General features: G+C 46.1%; 2 protein-coding genes across 3 annotated transcripts in view; both read right to left on the reverse strand.

Moving 5' to 3' along the window:
• LOC125467693 (antigen peptide transporter 1) overlaps positions 1–17,640 on the reverse strand; it is a 218,801-nt gene that overhangs the window by 123,209 nt on the left and 77,952 nt on the right. The gene's annotated exons all lie outside the window — the stretch shown is intronic.
• The window catches only part of LOC125446628 (proteasome subunit beta type-9-like), a 32,119-nt gene continuing 14,998 nt past the window's right edge, over positions 520–17,640 (reverse strand). For both annotated transcript variants that reach the window (XM_048520337.2, XM_048520338.2), the window contains exons 3-7: positions 9,174–9,241; positions 8,002–8,133; positions 7,070–7,199; positions 2,794–2,935; positions 520–683 (exon numbers count right to left, since the gene is read on the reverse strand). In XM_048520337.2, the coding sequence (XP_048376294.1) occupies positions 556–683; positions 2,794–2,935; positions 7,070–7,199; positions 8,002–8,133; positions 9,174–9,241 (600 nt within the window). In that variant the 3' untranslated portion in view covers positions 520–555. The remainder of the gene's footprint in view (positions 684–2,793; positions 2,936–7,069; positions 7,200–8,001; positions 8,134–9,173; positions 9,242–17,640) is intronic.

Genomic DNA, 17,640 nt, shown 5'->3' on the forward strand with positions numbered 1-17,640 from the left:
CTGTAATAACCCCATTTACCTGCTGTTGGTCCATAGTGTACTAGGACCTTGGCATTTTAAGTAGTCATCTAGATACCTGTTAAATGTTACAAGAGAATCTCTGTCTCCAAAACTCTCAGGCTGAACTTTCCATATTTCTGCCGCCCTCCGGTAAAAACAATTTCTCACTCCCTTTTAAACTGCTTACTCCTCATGTTCAATTTACGCCCTCTCATCTTGGTATGCCAGAGGGAAGTGACTCTCACAATCTCCTCTGTCTCTTCCTGTCGTAATTTTGTGTACCTCAATCAGATTTCCCCTCACCCTCCCCTGCTCCGGGGTAAACAAATCTAACCGATCCAGTCTCTCTCCACAATGAGACTTTCCTTCCCGGGCAATATCCGGGGCAACCTCCTCTGCACCCCCTTTGCAATGCAATCATGTCCTTTCGATAGTGTGGTGATCTGAATGCAGAGCAAGATTAATGGGCTGAATATCCTACTCCTGTTCCAATGAATGAGGATGCTGGGCTTAGTGGGCCGAAAAACTTTATTCAAGAATGGCAGATACATAGTTTCATTCATCGTGGAATTGAGGCAGTTCATTGCCAGGAATTATTTTGTGCTCAGTGCCTTTCTCTGTGATCGTTGTGAGGTATACCACCCCTCCACTCGCACCGTCCCTCCCAATGGCCAGTGTAATCGCTGTAATAGAGACAGACAGTGTGATCAGTGACATTATCAGTGTAATCGCTGTGATAGAGAGAGACAGTGACCTTCCCAGTGTAAACACTATAATACACAGAGACACTGACCTTCCCAGTGTAAACACTGGAATACAGAGAAACACTGACCTTCCCAGTGTAAACACTATAATACACAGAGACACTGACCTTCCCAGTGTAAACACTGGAATACAGAGAGACACTGACCTTCCCAGTGTAAACACTATAATACACAGAGACACTGACCTTCCCAGTGTAAACACTGGAATACAGAGACACACTGACCTTCCCAGTGTAAACTCTGAGATGCAGAGACAGTCACCGTCCCAATCTAAGCACTTTGATGCAGAGAGACAGTGACCTTCCCAGAATAAGCACTGTAATACAGAGAAACAGCGGCCTTCCCAGTGTAAGTACTGTGATGCAGAAAGACAGTGACCTTCCCAGCATAATTGCTGTGATACAAAGAGACACTGATCACTGTAAACACTGTAACACAGAGAGATAGTGTAATCAGACCAGAATGGACAGCATGATCCACTTGAATACCCTGCATCACACCCCTGTAGTCCAGAGTCTCTCATTGACACAACCTCCTGTGGCTCAACAGGGAAATGACAGTGGACTATTCCATGCTCTGCTTGTCTCCTTTAGGATATACTCAGGAGCTCTCTGAGCCTTTTTGCCTCCCGAGGATCCAGGGCCCTGGCTCCCACTGTTCACTCAGCTCAGAGAGCTGGAGTGGGGGCATGCCGGGCAGGCTTCCGAGAGTGCACCAGGCTCTAGATCTGGGACATGGTGCAGCATGGGTCACTGCGAAGGTTAGCCACGTGGGGACGGTTTGAAATGAAGCCTCCAGATGCACACCAGGCCCTCAATAATCAAAGCTACCATCAGTTCTGAGGAAGGGTCACCGGACCTGAAACGTTAACTCTGATTTTTCATCACAGATGCTGCCCGACCTGCTGAACTCTTCCAGAAACTTCTGTTTTTGTTCCTGATTTACAGCATCTGCAGTTCTTTTGGTTTTCCTCAATGATCTTTGTTACCTTGCGGGAATCAAGCCCTTCCTGGAGTTGGAATGATAGCATTAGGAGGTTTGATAGTCGAAGCAGCGCAGTGGATGGATGTGGCGGGTTTGGAATGTTGAGATGCACTTTGCTCACTGACCAGAGAGAAACTATTGCACTTTCATATTGCCTTTCACAACCACAGAATGTTGAGGAGAGCACGTTGCATCCAATTAAATCACTCTTGTAGGAAACACTGCAGCCACTGTGCACACAGCAAGCTTCCACTTATGGAAGTGCACATCTGATTATCAAGAATGGCCTGATTCTTGTGAAGCTGACTGAGGGGTAAATCTTGGACAGGACTGCCCTACTTCAAAATTTTGCCCTGGGATTTCTAACATCTACCTGAGGAGGGCTTTGGTGGGGGGACTTGGTTTAACATCTCAGCCCCTCAGACAGTGCCACACTCCGTCAGCACTGCAAAGGGGAACCAGCCAAGAGCTCAGGCCCTGGAGTGATTGCAGGGACAGGAGCAGCAGCTAAATCTGGGAACTGGGAGACAAGGTATCCCTGGCTGCATCATTCCCTTCCACAGCGAAGTCAGCAAGAGCTTCATAAATAGGGAGATTGCAGGAATTTATTTACAAACAGGCATCAAATAAATGTGATGAATTCAGCTTTCATGAGTGCTTAGACAGTACACGAATAGAGGGAGACCAATAGCAGATCAGGGAGATACCAGAACAATTGCACCATTAGAAATCAGCTTCAGAGAGGCAGGGAAACTCAATTCAAGCAAGAAGGATGAAATATTCCAACATTTTCCTGAGTTTTACTGCAGTCTGTGGCTTTAGATATATGGCTTTGAAAATGGAGTGGGATTTGTTAAATTGGATGATGTAAAAAGTTTTGAGTATTGCTTAGAGATCTTTTATCAAAGTTTTTTTGTCATGCATTCATCCAGGCAATTTACAAGAATGCCTGGTACTTTGAAAATATCTTTTGTTTCATAAATACTCAGCTTCTGTGTGACTAATCACTTTTGTCATTTACCCCAGCCACACTGCGTGTTCTCACCGTTGATTACAAATGTCAGGCACTCGTCCTTGCTCATCCCTTCTTTATAAGTAGCATCGACGTATCCATAAATATAAAAGCTCCCTGAGCCACCGACAGAGAATGGCTGTCGGATAATCATCCCTCCAAGAGTGGCATAGACCTGGATTGGGAGCGTAGATAGCACAGCTCAGTTCAAAATATTTGTTAAAGATAAAAAGTGTTTTGTGAGTTCTGATTTCTTTGAAAAACAGACAGTAAGGGTGATGAGAGTAATGAAGTAAAAGTGCTATATTAACTCTTAAAAGGCATTTGATGAATTAAAGACCATATGACAGTGAAGCAGAAACAGGCCATTCAGCCCATCAAGTCTGCTCCACCATTCAGTAAGATCATGGCTGATCTAATAATCCTCAGCTACATTTTCCTGCCTTCTCCGAATAACCCTTATTCCTTTACTGATTAAAAATCTCCCTATCTCAACCCTGTATAGACTTATGACTCACAATCACTGTGAAAAATTCCTCTGAGAGAAGAAATTTCTCCTCATCTATGTCTTAAATGTGCAAACCCTTATTCTGAGATTATACCCTCTGATCCCAGACACTCCCCCAAGGGGAAACAACCTCTCCACATCTCCCCTGTCAAGTTCTATAAGAATTTTTTATGTTTCAATAATGTCACCTCTCATTCTTCTAAACTCCAATCAGTACGGGCCCAATCTATCCAACCTCTCTTCATGCGACTGTCCCTCCAAACCCACTATCAGCCTAGTGAACCTTCTTTGGACTGTCTCCATTATCAGTCTCTCTTTCCTTGATTAAGGGGAAGAAAACTGTTCACAGCATTCCAGCTGTGGTCTGACTAGTACCTTGTATAGTTTCAGCAATACCTCCCTGTTTTTATACACCTGAGATAATGGGAACTGCAGATGCTGGAGAATCCAGGATAACAAAGTGTGGGGCTGGATGAACACAGCAGGCCAAGCAGCATCTCAGGAGCACAAAAGCTGACGTTTCGGGCCACACACTTTGTTATCTCTGTTTTTATACACCATTCCCTTTGAAACAAAGGCCGAGCATTCCATTAGCCTTCCCGGTGACCCTCTGAACCTGGATGGCTGCTTTTCCTTCAGATTAAAGGTGATGCTTATTGATGGCAGGGAGTATTTCACCATGAGGAGGCAGCGGTTCCTGTATGGTCCTGGCCGAATAGAAACTCTGTCACACTTTTGCCAATCTGTAGGTGTATCTGAGGATTTAGGAATCAATAATCAACCTGTTTCATCGCATTAAGACACACCTTTCATCACCTTCACGGTCTGAGCTCAGCCTGTTTTTTTTAATGACCATATTGCCCATCCCTAATTGCCCTTGAATGAAGAGGCTTGCTGGGCATTTCAGAAGGCAGTTGAGAGTCAACCACATCGCTGTGTATCTGGACGCATGTGGAGACCAGTCCAGGCTCAGGGCAGCAGATTTCCTTCCCTACAGGAAGTGAGTGAACGTGCAGAGTTTTTGCAATTATCTAACAATAGCTTCATGGTCACCATTACTGCTTCATGTTCCGGATTTGAATTCATTTGAAGTTAAATCCTACCAGCTGTCTTGGAAACATTAAAAAAAAGGAACAGGAGTAGGCCATTCAGCCCTGCTCCACCATTCAGTATAACGACAACTGATCATCCATTCAGTCCCCTGTTTCCATTTTCTGCCATATCATTGGGGCCTTTAGACCTAAGATCTATTGTAATATGGTGGGATTTGAACCACAGACCGTTAGAACCATAGGGGAACCACTGACTCCTCATGGCGAAATATTCCATATGCAGGTTCTTGCCATCAACTTGCCTTGGCCTCTGGATGACTAATCCATTGATGGCACCAGAACAGTGCTTGCTGATTTTCCTCAACCTGGAGCTCAGAAACACATCAACAATGAACAAGAGTAAGGCACTCGGCCCTATGAAGCTGTTCTGACATTCAACAAGATTGTGGCTGATTTGATTTTAACTTCACCTCTACATTCCTGCATCTTTTATCCTCTTGGTCATTAAGAATCTTTCTATCTCTGCCTTAAAAAATTAACAAAGATTCTACATCCACTGCCTTTTGAGGAAGTGAATTTTAAAATCTCACAATCCCCTGAGAGAGAAAAGTGTAATCTCACCCTATGTTTTACATGGACAACCATGATTTTTGAAACTCCCTCTCTATGCCACCATCTCTGTGTGTCAGGAACTCATCATAAGCAGGTAGGTAAATTTAAACAGCTACATATTGTTGTAGGTGAGATCTGAGTCTGAGCTTCTAGCCCACAGGTAAGGACACTACCACTGTGTCACAGCCTGCCTAATAACTCCAGAGCCAGTTGGATGAAATTCTTTTGTACTGACCCTTTGGTGAGGCAATGGCCTGGTGGCATTATCGCTAAATACTGAGCTGCTTTGGGGATTTGGATTCGAATCCTGCCATGGTAGGTGGTAGAACTTGATTCGGATCTTTTGGATTGATAGCCTATTGATGACCATGAAACTATTTCCAATTGTTCAAAATACCTATCAGGTTCACTAGTGTCCTGGGGTTAGATTCCCTACAGTGTGGAAACAGGCCCTTGGGCCCAACAAGTCCACACCACCCCTTGAAGCATCCCACCCAGACCCATCCCCATATAACCCACACACCTCTGAACATTACGGGCAATTTAGCATGGCCAATCCACCCAGCCTGCACATCTTTGGGCTGTGGGAGAAAACTGGAGCACCTGAAGGAAACGCACGCAGACACGGGGAGAATGTGCAAACTCCACACAGACAGTCGCCCGAGTCTGGAATCGATCCTGGGTCCCTGGCACTGTGAGGCTGCAGTGCTAACCACTGAGCCACCATGCCGCCCCTTCAGTAAAGGAAACCTGCCATCCTTGCCTGGTCTGGCCTACACATGATTCCAGGCCCACAGCAATGTGGTTGACTCTAAGTAACTTCTGGGCAATTAGGGATGGGCAATAAATGTTTATAACCCATATCCCATAAATGAAATAAAATAAACAAGTTATGGAGATTTGAAGGAATTGTGCTTCTCGACCACTTATATCCAGAGGGAAAAAACACTAAGGGAAACAGGAATACTTGGAAATGACCTGGAGCACTGCTCTGAGCTGTGCAGTTCAAGCCAGACCAGAATGCACCATTCAGAAGTTTTACTATGATAACAAAGTGTGGAGCTGGATGAACACAACAGGCCAAGCAGCATCTTAGGAGCAGGAAAGCTGACGTTTCGGGCCTAGACCCATCATCAGAAATTTCTGATGCTCCACACCTTGTTATCTCGGATTCTCCAGCATCTGCTGTTCCTATTGCCTCTGACACAATTTTAACCTCACTGCGAAGCCTCTTCTAAGGATGCCTAAACTGAAGAAGTTACCCTCCTCCCTCCGGACAAACCTCAGGGGAGCTTTCCCACTGCAACTCTCTCATAATCTCTTCGGCTTTGATAATACCCGACCATATCCTGAAGCAAACTAGGTACATCACCTTCCTCAGCACCTGCCTATGGAACCAGATCATCCCCAATGGACTACAGTCCACATTCAAGCCTTCCCAATTTGGCCCCAACCGTGACCATATCTACATCCAGAACATCGCGACCCTCCAGAAGCGTTTCTCCCTGCGACTCCTGAAACAGACTCTCGCAGCCATGCGCCGGCATCTCCAAGCACTGCAATCCAGCCTGCCCCAGCTCAGAGCCTGCCTCTCCCAGACCTGCAAAGGACCTCTCCTGTTTTTTATTCTTCGTAGGATCCACAACCTGAACTCACAGTTCTACTCAGCTTTATTGGACACTAAAAGCCGTAAGTACAGCAAACTCACTGGTCCCTGCCATCCAAAACGGGATTCCGCCACCTCCCCAATCCCCAGCCATACCCAGGACCTTCCCCACAATGTACCCACTGCCATTGGCCGTGAAGAAACTGTCGGAGAACCCACAGATGTCCATTTCTGATGAAGGGTCCAGGCCCGAAATGTCAGCTTTCCTGCTCCTGAGATGCTGCTTGGCCTGCTGTGTTCATCCAGCTTCACACTTTGTTATCTTAGATTCCCCAGCATCTGCAGTTCCTACTACCTCTGATAGAAGTTTTACTAAGTTTTTTTTCTCTCTGGGATTTCCAAATACAGGACAGAGAGCTTTCTTATTTATTAATTGCAATATCTACATCACATGCATCTCACTCTAGTTTCTCCGAAGGATAAGAGCTGAAGTCATTGGGAAGCCCATAACTGTTGTTCACACACAGGTACCTGTCCTTTCTTCTTCCTGTCCCATCCAGCAACGATCAGGTGAGCTGACAGCTCCTCCTTGTACTTGTAGCTGATGTTTTTGACAACAGTGGCTGCAGCTTGCACCAATGGGGCATCTTCAGTCTCAATGCTAAAGGACAGAAAGCAGGAAGACCTGTTCACATATGATGTAGAGAGCTGGACTCTGTTTCTGCTGAGAGTTACACCCAGAATCACAGCCCCTTCATTCACACCAGCCCATGGGCCAAGGACTGAACCCTCACCACCACAGGCACAGGCACAGGCACAAGCCAGAAGCCACAGAGTTTTCTCATGGTGCTTTTGTATTTTTGCTGCTACTGCAAAATCTGGAGATCAGTGTAACACCACTGCGAGGGCACACAGGCTTTAGCAGCAATTGAGACAGAGAGAAGGTGCAGTGGATCATTTACTGACTGCAAGGAGGTTATTGGAAGTCAGAGGCCCATTAAACTGGAACTGTGGAGAGTGCAGGACTCTGCAACTGGACAGGGACTGACCTTGATGCTATTCTATGCTCTTCGATGAGAAATACCTGCTGCTCCCAATGGGGAGTCTCTGCTGCTCCCAGTAGACAGCCATTGTTGGTACCATTAGAAATCTCTGCTGGTCCTAGAATGGAAATTTTGCTCATCCCAGTGGAGAATCTCTGGTGTAAGTGGGGAGTCTCTGGTTCCAGAAGGGGTCCAGTAGTGGTCCCAGTAGGAATCTCTGCTGATCCCAGTGGGAATGTTTGTGAACGTGCTGCAGCGCTCTCTGTCATGTTCTTCTCCGAGGTTATAAAAACCGTGTTGAACCAGGAGCTGGGATTCACTGAGGGGCCCACAGTGTGTGCAATGCACTGGCTCACATAACGGTCTATGAGTCGAATGTGTGAGCAGTCAGTTCAGTGAAGAAGGTGCAGAGTTAGTTACCTGTGTAGTTCCAGCTGGTAGTTGACAGAATCGGCTATGGCCTGGGCATCGGCGGCTGAGCCGGACAGGGCACAGTAAATCCGATCGTGCAGTGGGGACAGCTTGTTCATCACACGGTTACAGATCGCCTCCCTGTGGGTGAACAGGAAACGTCGTCAACCTCCTCTACCCCCAGGGCAATGTGACTGGCTCGTCCCTCCAACACCTCCAACTAGCCCACCGCAAACAGAAAGTGTGAGTAGGTGGCACGGCCTGGCACAGTCTCACAGTGAAACCAGCCGTTTATTCTATTGCAATCTTGGAGCTCAGTATAAAACCAATCCCAGATCCTTATCTCGGAGGACTGTGTGCTAAGGACGGATTTCAACAACAGTCCCCTTGCAACAAAGCATGGCAGTGCTCCAAGCCTCACCGTGCTTCCAAAACAGTTCTCAGTGTTACAGGGAACCAAGGAGAGAAAGCGGGAACAAGGGCCTGAGCTGGATAACCTTTCAGCACCCTTGTTTAACAAGAATCCTTCCAGCTGTGCCTTAAAAAATATTGAATAACTTCTGCTTCCACCCCTCTTTTTTGCAGGAAGAGAGGCCCAAAAAAAACACCTTCAAGAGAAAAGGAATCCTCCTCTCTGTGTTAAACGGTGTTATTAAACAGTGAGTCCTCTTCTAATATCTCCTACAAGAGGAAACATCCTCTCCACACTGTCCCTGTCAAAACCCCTCAAAGATCAGCAGTGTTTCAAACAGGTCATTACAGAGTCAGCAAAGCAAAGCAGGAGCTGCCCATGGCTGAGGTATTAATTCACCAGCACCAAGGTTAGAGTCCAAGAGTGAGACAGAGAGAGCAGTGAGGCAGGCCATTCTATCCATCAGGCTGTGTTGGCTCTCTGACATATCATTCCAATTAGACGCTCTCCCTGCCCTTCTCCCATAGCCCTGGGCATAATAAATAGCAATTGTTTTTTAAGTAAAGATTTGGAAATGGGTCTGTAAGAGACTGAGTTAGATCAACTCTTGACTGATAAGGAAACCAAGAGTTAAGGAGAGCATTCAGGACTGTGGAGCTGGGGCCACAGCCTGATCATGTTGTGAAGCCCTTGCAGTGTTAGACAAATGCCTGGTTGCCTGACTCGAAGTGAAGGATGAAGAGCGAGAGTATCAATGTGAAGTACTTACCCAGCAGAGACACGAGAATCAGAGCCAATCACCACCCCGCCATCAAACTCCACTGCGATTATCGTGGTCTGGAACAAGAGAAATCAACTGGTCTGCACCAACAATAACACCGGAGCTTATCATGTAATAATGCCAACATCCGTTCACATAGCACCTTTAATGCATGAAAATATCTGAAGGAAGTGCTATCAAACTGCTCTTAAAAAGATGTGACTGTGACCAAAATCCGGATCACAGTCTCTTGGAAATTAACTGAACAGAAGAAGGCCATTCAGCCCATTGTACCATCAGCAGACCTTGTTCCAGTTTCCAACTCTTCAACCACACTTCTTGCAACTTACCCCCACGGTAAGTATGGGCCGGAGTGGGTTTTAACTTTTGTAACATAAAGCTGTTTGGCAGCACCTGGTAATTTCTCTGGAGCCAGTGGCACTGCATACAGAGTGTATCATCACCAGTGTTCTAGCTACAATGGCCAGTTTTCTTTGTGTCATTTTTTATATTGTTGGACTGAATTGGGAAAACTGCTTTAATCCAGCATGGTTTGAAAAGGACATAACCTGACGCTCTGGTCAAACAGCGTTTGAAATCTTGTGAACAGTCTTGGCCCTGTGTCCAAGCAAGGACGTACTAACATCAGACAATGCAGAGGATGTTTACAAGAATGATCCCAGGGATGATGTCCTTGTCACATGAGCAGCAATTGATGACTCTGGGTCTGTACTCGATGAGAGTTTAGAAGGATGGCGGTGATTTGATTGAAACTTACAGAATACTGAGAGGCTAGGATATGGAGAAGATATTTTCACTATCAGGTGAGAATAGGACCCGAAGGCAGACGTCAGAGTAAAGGGATGAGAACTGAGATGAGGAGGAATTCCTTCAGCCAGAGGGTGGTGAATCTGTGGAACTCATTGCCACAGCAGGCTGTGGTGTATTTAAATCATTGAGTGTATTTAAGGCTGAGATCGATAGGTTCTTGTTGAGTAAGGGGAGCAGAGAGAAGGCAAGAGAATGAGGTTGAGAAACATATCAGCCATGATGGGGAGACAGACACAATGGGCTGAATGGCCTAATTCTGCTTCTACATCTTATGGTCTTATGTTTTCAAAGCTGGGGTTTTCAGTTTCCAAAAAAAAACTAGCCTCCCATTAGAGACGGAGCTGAGGAAGGATTTCTCTCAGGGAATTCCCAGAATTGTGCCCCTGCCTACAGGGACTGACAAGAAAGGAGAACTAAGGCCATGACCTAATAGAATAGTGAGGTGCACTCCAGGGGCCAAATTGCCTACTCCTGCTCCCATTTTACCTGTTTCATATGTACTGCAAAAAGCAAGGGACGGCAAACAGACACCTGGTCAAAACCCAGATGGACTACCTGAATGCAAGATCATGATTGGGCCTCCCTGTCACCTTCTGAACTGAAAAACAAATTGATCCTGTCAGAGCAATGACACCGTCAGAATGTTTGGGGGCTACAGCTGGTTATAGAGAGGTGGGGGGAAGATGCCATGGAGGGATTTGTAAATGAGAAGAAGAATTTTAAAATCACGGAATTGGCAGTCTGGGAGCCATTGTATATCAGTTCGCACAGGGCCAATGGCTGAATGTGATCTGGTGTGAGTTAGGAAGTGAGGAGCGGTGGGTTTGCGTAAACTCATTTTTACTGAGGGTGTGAGGATGAAGATTGACCAGAATCATCGAGTCACATGGGGACGGCACAGTGGCTCAGTGGTTAGCACTGCAGCCTCACAGCATTAGAGTTCCTGAGGTTACAAACAGTTTTGTTCTGCTGGCACAAGTAGCTAGGGAATTGAGTTTGGAGCACAAACTCTTTTACTCCACCGTTGCTCTTATTTGGGAGTGTGGACCTCCCACGGCTTCACTCGGTTAACTCTTGCCTGATCCTATTTACCTTCAATGTGTACTGCATTTAAGGGTGAACCGCATAGCTGTTAGTCTGGAGTCACACAGATTAAGTAAGGATGGCAGATTCCCTTCTCTAAAGGACATTGCTAAACCAGATGGGGTTTTGCAGCGATCGATGGTAGCTCCAATTTCACCAGCTGCCATGGCGGTGTCTGAAACCATGCCCTGAGAACCCATGCCTGGGCATCTGAGGTCACCAGCTCAGTGATTCCACTCCCGACACAGTTCTCAGCTTTAGGTTTCAGACATTTCTGCTGATGCCACACTGGATGTCATATAAACAGTGTGACTATTCAGAGGTGGTGGGGTCGAACTGGGTCCCATCAAGTGTACACAAAACAGTCTCGATAGTCCCACTTGAGCGTCAGTAGTGAGCTTAACTTAAGGAGCGAGGCTGAAAAGGTAGGACTTCAGTTTATAGAACATAGAACATAGAACAGTACAGCACAGAACAGGCCCTTCAGCCCACGATGTTGTGCCGACCATTGATCCATGTGTGCACCCTCAAATTTCTGTGACCATATGTATGTCCAGCAGTCTCTTAAATGACCCCAATGACCTTGCTTCCACAACTGCTGCTGGCAACGCATTCCATGCCCTCACAACTCTCTGTGTAAAGAACCCGCCTCTGACATCCCCTCTATACTTTCCACCAACCAGCTTAAAACTATGACCCCTCGTGCTAGCCATTTCTGAACTGGAAAATAGTCTCTGGCTATCAACTCTATCTATGCCTCTCATTATCTTGTATACCTCAATTAGGTCCCCTCTCCTCCTCCTTTTCTCCAATGAAAAGACACCAAGCTCAGTCAACCTCTCTTCATAAGATAAGCCCTCCAGTTCAGGCAGCATCCTGGTAAACCTCCTCTGAACCCTCTCCAAAGCATCCACATCATTCCTATAATAGGGCAACCAGAACTGGACGCAGTATTCCAAGTGCGGTCTAACCAAAGTTTTATAGAGCTGCAAGAAGATCTCACGACTCTTAAACTCAATCCCCCTGTTAATGAAAGCAAAAACACCATATGCTTTCTTCACAACCCTGTCCACTTGGGTGGCCATTTTAAGGGATCTATGTATCTGCACACCAAGATCCCTCTGTTCCTCCACACTGCCAAGAATCCTATCCTTAATCTTGTACTCAGCTTTCAAATTCGACCTTCCAAAATGCATCACCTCGCATTTATCAAGGTTGAACTCCATCTGCCACCTCTCAGCCCATCTCTGCATCCTGTCAATGTCCCGCTGCAGCCTACAACAGCCCTCTATACTGTCAACGACACCTCCGACCTTTGTGTCATCTGCAAACTTGCTGACCCATCCTTCAATCCCCTCATCCAAGTCATTAATAAAAATTACAAACAGTAGAGGCCCAAGGACAGAGCCCTGTGGAACCCCACTCACCACTGACTTCCAGGCAGAATATTTTCCTTCTACTACCACTCGCTGTCTTCTGTTGGCCAGCCAATTCTGTATCCAAGCAGCTAAGTTCCCCTGTATCCCATTCCTCCTGACCTTCTGAATGAGCCTACCATGGGGAACCTTATCAAATGCCTTACTGAAGTCCATATACACCACATCCACAGCTCGACCCTCATCAACTTTTCTAGTCACATCCTCAAAAAACTTGATAAAGTTTGTGAGGCATGACCTACCCCTCACAAAGCCGTGTTGACTGTATTTGATCAAGCCATGCTCTTCCAGATGGTCATAAATCCTATCCCTCAGAATCCTTTCCAACACCTTGCAGACGACAGACGTGAGACTTACTGGTCTGTAATTACCAGGGATTTCCCTATTTCCTTTCTTGAAGAGAGGAATTACATTTGCCTCTCTCCAGTCCTCAGGTACGACTCCAGTGGAGAGCGAGGATGCAAAGATCTTCGCAAGTGGCAAAGCAATTGCATTTTTCGCTTCCCAAAGCAGCCGAGGACAAATCTGGTCCGGGCCTGGCGACTTGTCAATCTTAATGTTTGACAAAATTTTCAGCACATCAGCTTCCTCTATCTCTGTCCATTCCAGCGTGCACACCTGCTCTTCAAAGGTTTCATTCACCACAAAGTTCGTTTCTTTCGTAAAGACAGAAGCAAAAAACTCGTTAAGGGCTTCCCCTACCTCCTCAGACTCCACACACAAGTTCCCTATGCTATCCCTGATCGGCCCTACTCTTTCTTTGACCATTCTCTTATTCCTCACATAAGTGTAAAATGCCTTTGTGTTTTCCCTAATTCATTCTGCCAAGCCTTTCTCGTGCCCCCTCCTGGCTCTCCTCAGGCCATTTTTGAGCTCCTTCCTTGCCTGCGTGTAATCCTCTCTAGCTGAACTTGACCCTCGCTTCCTCCACCTTATGTAAGCTACCTTCTTCCTTTTCACAAGAAGCTCCACCGCTCTCGTCATCCAAGGTTCCTTTATCTTCCCCCTTCTTGCCTGTCTCAGAGGGACATATTTACTCATCACTCGCAACAACTGTTCCTTAAACAGTCTCCACATGTCTATAGTTCCCTTACCATGGAACAAATGCTCCCAGTCCATGCTTCCTAACTCGTGTCTAATCGCGTCATAGTTTCCTCTTCCCCAATTAAATATCCTCCCATTTTGCCTAATCCTCTCCTTCTCCATAGCTATGTAGAATGTGAGGCAGTTATGGTCACTGTCACCAAAATGCTCTCCCACCACAAGATCTGATACCTGCCCCAGCTCGTTTCCGAGCACCAAGTCTAGAATGGCCTCTCCCCTCGTCGGCCTGTCAACGTACTGAGTTAGGAAACCCTCCTGAACACACCTTACAAAAACAGCTCCATTCAAATCTACTGCTCGATGCAGGTTCCAATCAATATTAGGAAAGTTAAAGTCACCCATTACAACAACCCTACTGCGTCCACACTTTTCCAAAATCTGTCGACCTATGCTTTCTTCTGATTCTGAGGGATAGGATTTATGACCATCTGGAAGAGCATGGCTTGATCAAATACAGTCAACACGGCTTTGTGAGGGGTAGGTCATGCCTCACAAACCTTATCGAGTTTTTTGAGGATGTGACTAGAAAAGTTGATGAGGGTCGAGCTGTGGATGTGGTGTATATGGACTTCAGTTTATAGAGGGATTATAGCCACACTGTTGGTATTACTCTTTGTTGCAAACCAGCCATCCATCCAACTGAGCTAACCAACCTGCCCATTCGTGTACGTGTGAAAACTAACGCTCAAGGGATTTCAAAAGTAGGCAAGGGACCCCAATGAGAAATAGGAAGGTGCCCAGGATGGGCAATACTGGAGGGGAATGCAGGACAGTTAAATCGATACATTCCCCTGGTTACTATACATTCCAGCATCATTGATACTTTGTAGTTTGTAACAATTAGCTTGTAGTTTGTAACAAATAACCTGTTCATTTTGCTACTATATCCTTCTTGGTAAATCTTGAGCAGAGCTTGAAACACTGATTCCAGTCTGATCAATTGTCATCCAGGTCCACAGCACCGAAGAAGGCCCTTTGGCCCACCGAGTCTGCACCAGTCAAAGCAACCAACAAGCTGTACAAATTCCATTTTCCAACATTTGGTCTGTGTTCTGTAATTGTACTTCCTCAATGTTATGTGAGTTTTAGGACTGGCTTGAGAATGGGCACAGGTCAGCCATGTCCCTTTTCCTGATGCAACACCCTGCTCCTTGTTTTTTGTATTTAGTTGTGGCATATGGACATTGCTGGCTGGGCCAGCATTTATGGTTCATCAATTGTTGTCCCTGACAAGGTGGGGGCGAGCTGCCTTCTTGAACCGCTGCAGTCCATTGGCTGTGGGTTGATCTGCAATGACATTAGAGAGGGAATTCCAAGATTTTGGTGCCGCAACAGTGAAGGAACGACAGTATATTTCTAAATCAGGACGATGAGTGGCTTGGAGAGGAACTTGCAGCTGGTGGCATTTCCATGTAAATGCTGCTGTTATCCTTCCATGTGGAAATTTCTTGGGTTTGGGAGGTGCTGTCTAAGGATTTTTGGTGAACTTCTGCAGTCCATCTTGTCAATAGTGCACACTGCTGCTACTGAGCATCAGTGGTGGAGAGAGTGGATGCTTGTGGATGTGGTGCCAATCAAGTGGGCTACTTTGTCCTGGATAGTGTCAAACTTCTTGAAATGTTGTTGGAGCTGCACCCATCCAGGCAAGTGGGGAGTATTCTGTCATACTCCTGCCTTCAGCCTTGTAGATGGCAGACAGGCTTTGGGGAGTCAAAGGTTGACTCCAGGCTGTCACTTCGGAGCAGGACAGTTGCAATCATTTACCAAGGTTTATTTCTTTCTTTGTTCATGGGATGTGGGAGTCACTGGCTGACCAGCATTTATTGCCCATCCTTAGTTGCCCTTTAGAAGGTGCTGGTTAGCTGTCTTCCTGCTGCAGTCCATGGGTTGTAGGGATTATATGATCATTTTGAATGGTAGAACAGGCTTAAAGGGCCGATTGGCCTACGCCTGTTTCTAGTTTCTGTGTAGGAACACTAATGCTGCTTTTAGGAAGTGAATTCCAAGATTTCAATACATCAGTGAAGAATTTCTGAGTAAACATGGAGAGCAACTCGCTCCAACGCTTTACCAGTGTCACCACCTCCGCTGGATCTGCCCTGCTGGTGGGACAGGACACACCCAGAGATTGTGATGGTTGTATCTGGGACATTGTCTGTAAGGACTGATTCAGTGAGTATGACTATGTCAGGTTTTTGTTTGACCGGTGAAAAATCTCTGCCGATCTTGGCACTAACCCCCAGAAGACAGTGAATTATGAATGTACGAAATAGGAGCGGGAGTAGCCCATTGGACCTTAAGCCTGCTTTGTCAGTGCCTGAATATTTCTGCTTGTTCATCATAGTCTTCAACTCTGTTGTAGACCAGAACACTGTCTAACTCAGCCTCGGATATATTCAAAGACCCAGCTTCCTCTACTTGCTGGGGGAGAGAGTTCCAAAAACTGACAGCCCCCTCAGAGAATCAATCTTTTCTCAGTCTTCATACTTTGCCCCCTGATATTGGTTCCCCAAGGAGGAGCTGCACATCCTCTCAGAGACCACCCAGTCAAGTGTTCTCAGCAACGCTCTTTTCAATACTGTCCCTATGTATTCCTCCTATGTTTTGGCAGTGGAGGGAGTGCAGCGAGGGATACTAGACTGATTCCTGGAATGGCAGGCTGATGTTTATTGTTAGGACTAAAGTCACTAGAGTTTAGGAGAATAAGACTAGAGGTATCTCATTAAAAATCTAACCAGACTAGGCAGTTAAATGCAGGGAGAGTGCTCCTGATGACCTGGGAGTCCAGAGCCAGAGGTGGTTGGGGTTGGGGTGGTCACAGTCTCAGGATACAGGGTAGGCCACTTAGCACTGAGATGAGGAGAAACATTTTCACACAAAGAGTGGAGAACCTGTGGAATTCTTGACCACAGAAAGCGATGAGGCCACAACTTTGAATGTTTTGACGAATGAGTCAGATATGGTTCTTAGGGCTAAGGGGATCAAAGGAGATGAAAGAGAAAGTGGGAATAGAAGATTGAATTGAAAGATCGGCTATGATCATATTGAATGGAAGAGCAGCATCAAAAGGCCGAATGGCCTGGTCCTGCTCCTATTTTCTCTGTTTCTAAGCTCCAATGAACATTGACTTAACGTGCTCAGACTTTCCTCACAAGACAAACCCTTTCATCAAGGTTCTTAGGTGAGTTGACAGCATAGATGTGGAAAGGTTGATTCCCCTTGTGGGACAGTTCAGGAGTAGGGGGCTTAACCTCAGAATAAGAGGTCACACATTTAAGACAGAAATAAAGTAGGAATTTCTTCTCTCAGGGGAACTGAATCTGTGGAATTCTTTACTGTAGAGGTCTGTGTTGTGAAGTATATTCAGAGCTGAGATAGACAGATTATTAATCAGAAAGAGACTCAAAGACTGTGGGGAAAAGGCATGAATGTGGAGCTGAGGATTATCAGATCAGCTGTGATCTCATTGAATAGTGGAGCAGACTCCATGGGCTAAATAGTCTGTTTCTTCTCCTCTGTCACACGGTCTCAAGGATAGTTGCTCACAGCAAAACTCTTGAGAAAACTCAGAGGAATATTGAAAAAAAATTTGCTTTTTTAGATATTTCAAATATTGCAGATGACTTAGAGTAACCAGAGGCTGCTTCCCCTTGAATGAAGATGACGCCACTTGGTTAATAGTCTGTCTCGGGAGGATGGAGGATGGACCAATGTGGGCTGAGGGGCAATGGGTTGCACTGAGGTGGCAGCTCACGTGATGAAGCCTCCAGGGCGGTGTCAGAGTGTTGTTGGTAACCTTCAGTGCCATTGTGTCTAACTCCCTTACCAATAGCGTGCACATGGACTGCAGTGGCTCAAGAAGGCACCTCAGCACCATCTTTGCAACGGCAACTAGGGAAAGGCAATGAATGCTGAGCCCAGCCAGCAATACTCACATCAATTTACTAAGCACGCCTGCAGTCAGAGTTATTGCTTTGTAAAGGTTTCAGTGAACAAAAACAGGGTTTACTCTCAGCTAGCAC

Source organism: Stegostoma tigrinum, chromosome 34 (genome assembly GCF_030684315.1).
Source record: "Stegostoma tigrinum isolate sSteTig4 chromosome 34, sSteTig4.hap1, whole genome shotgun sequence".
Classification (NCBI taxonomy): domain Eukaryota; kingdom Metazoa; phylum Chordata; class Chondrichthyes; order Orectolobiformes; family Stegostomatidae; genus Stegostoma; species Stegostoma tigrinum.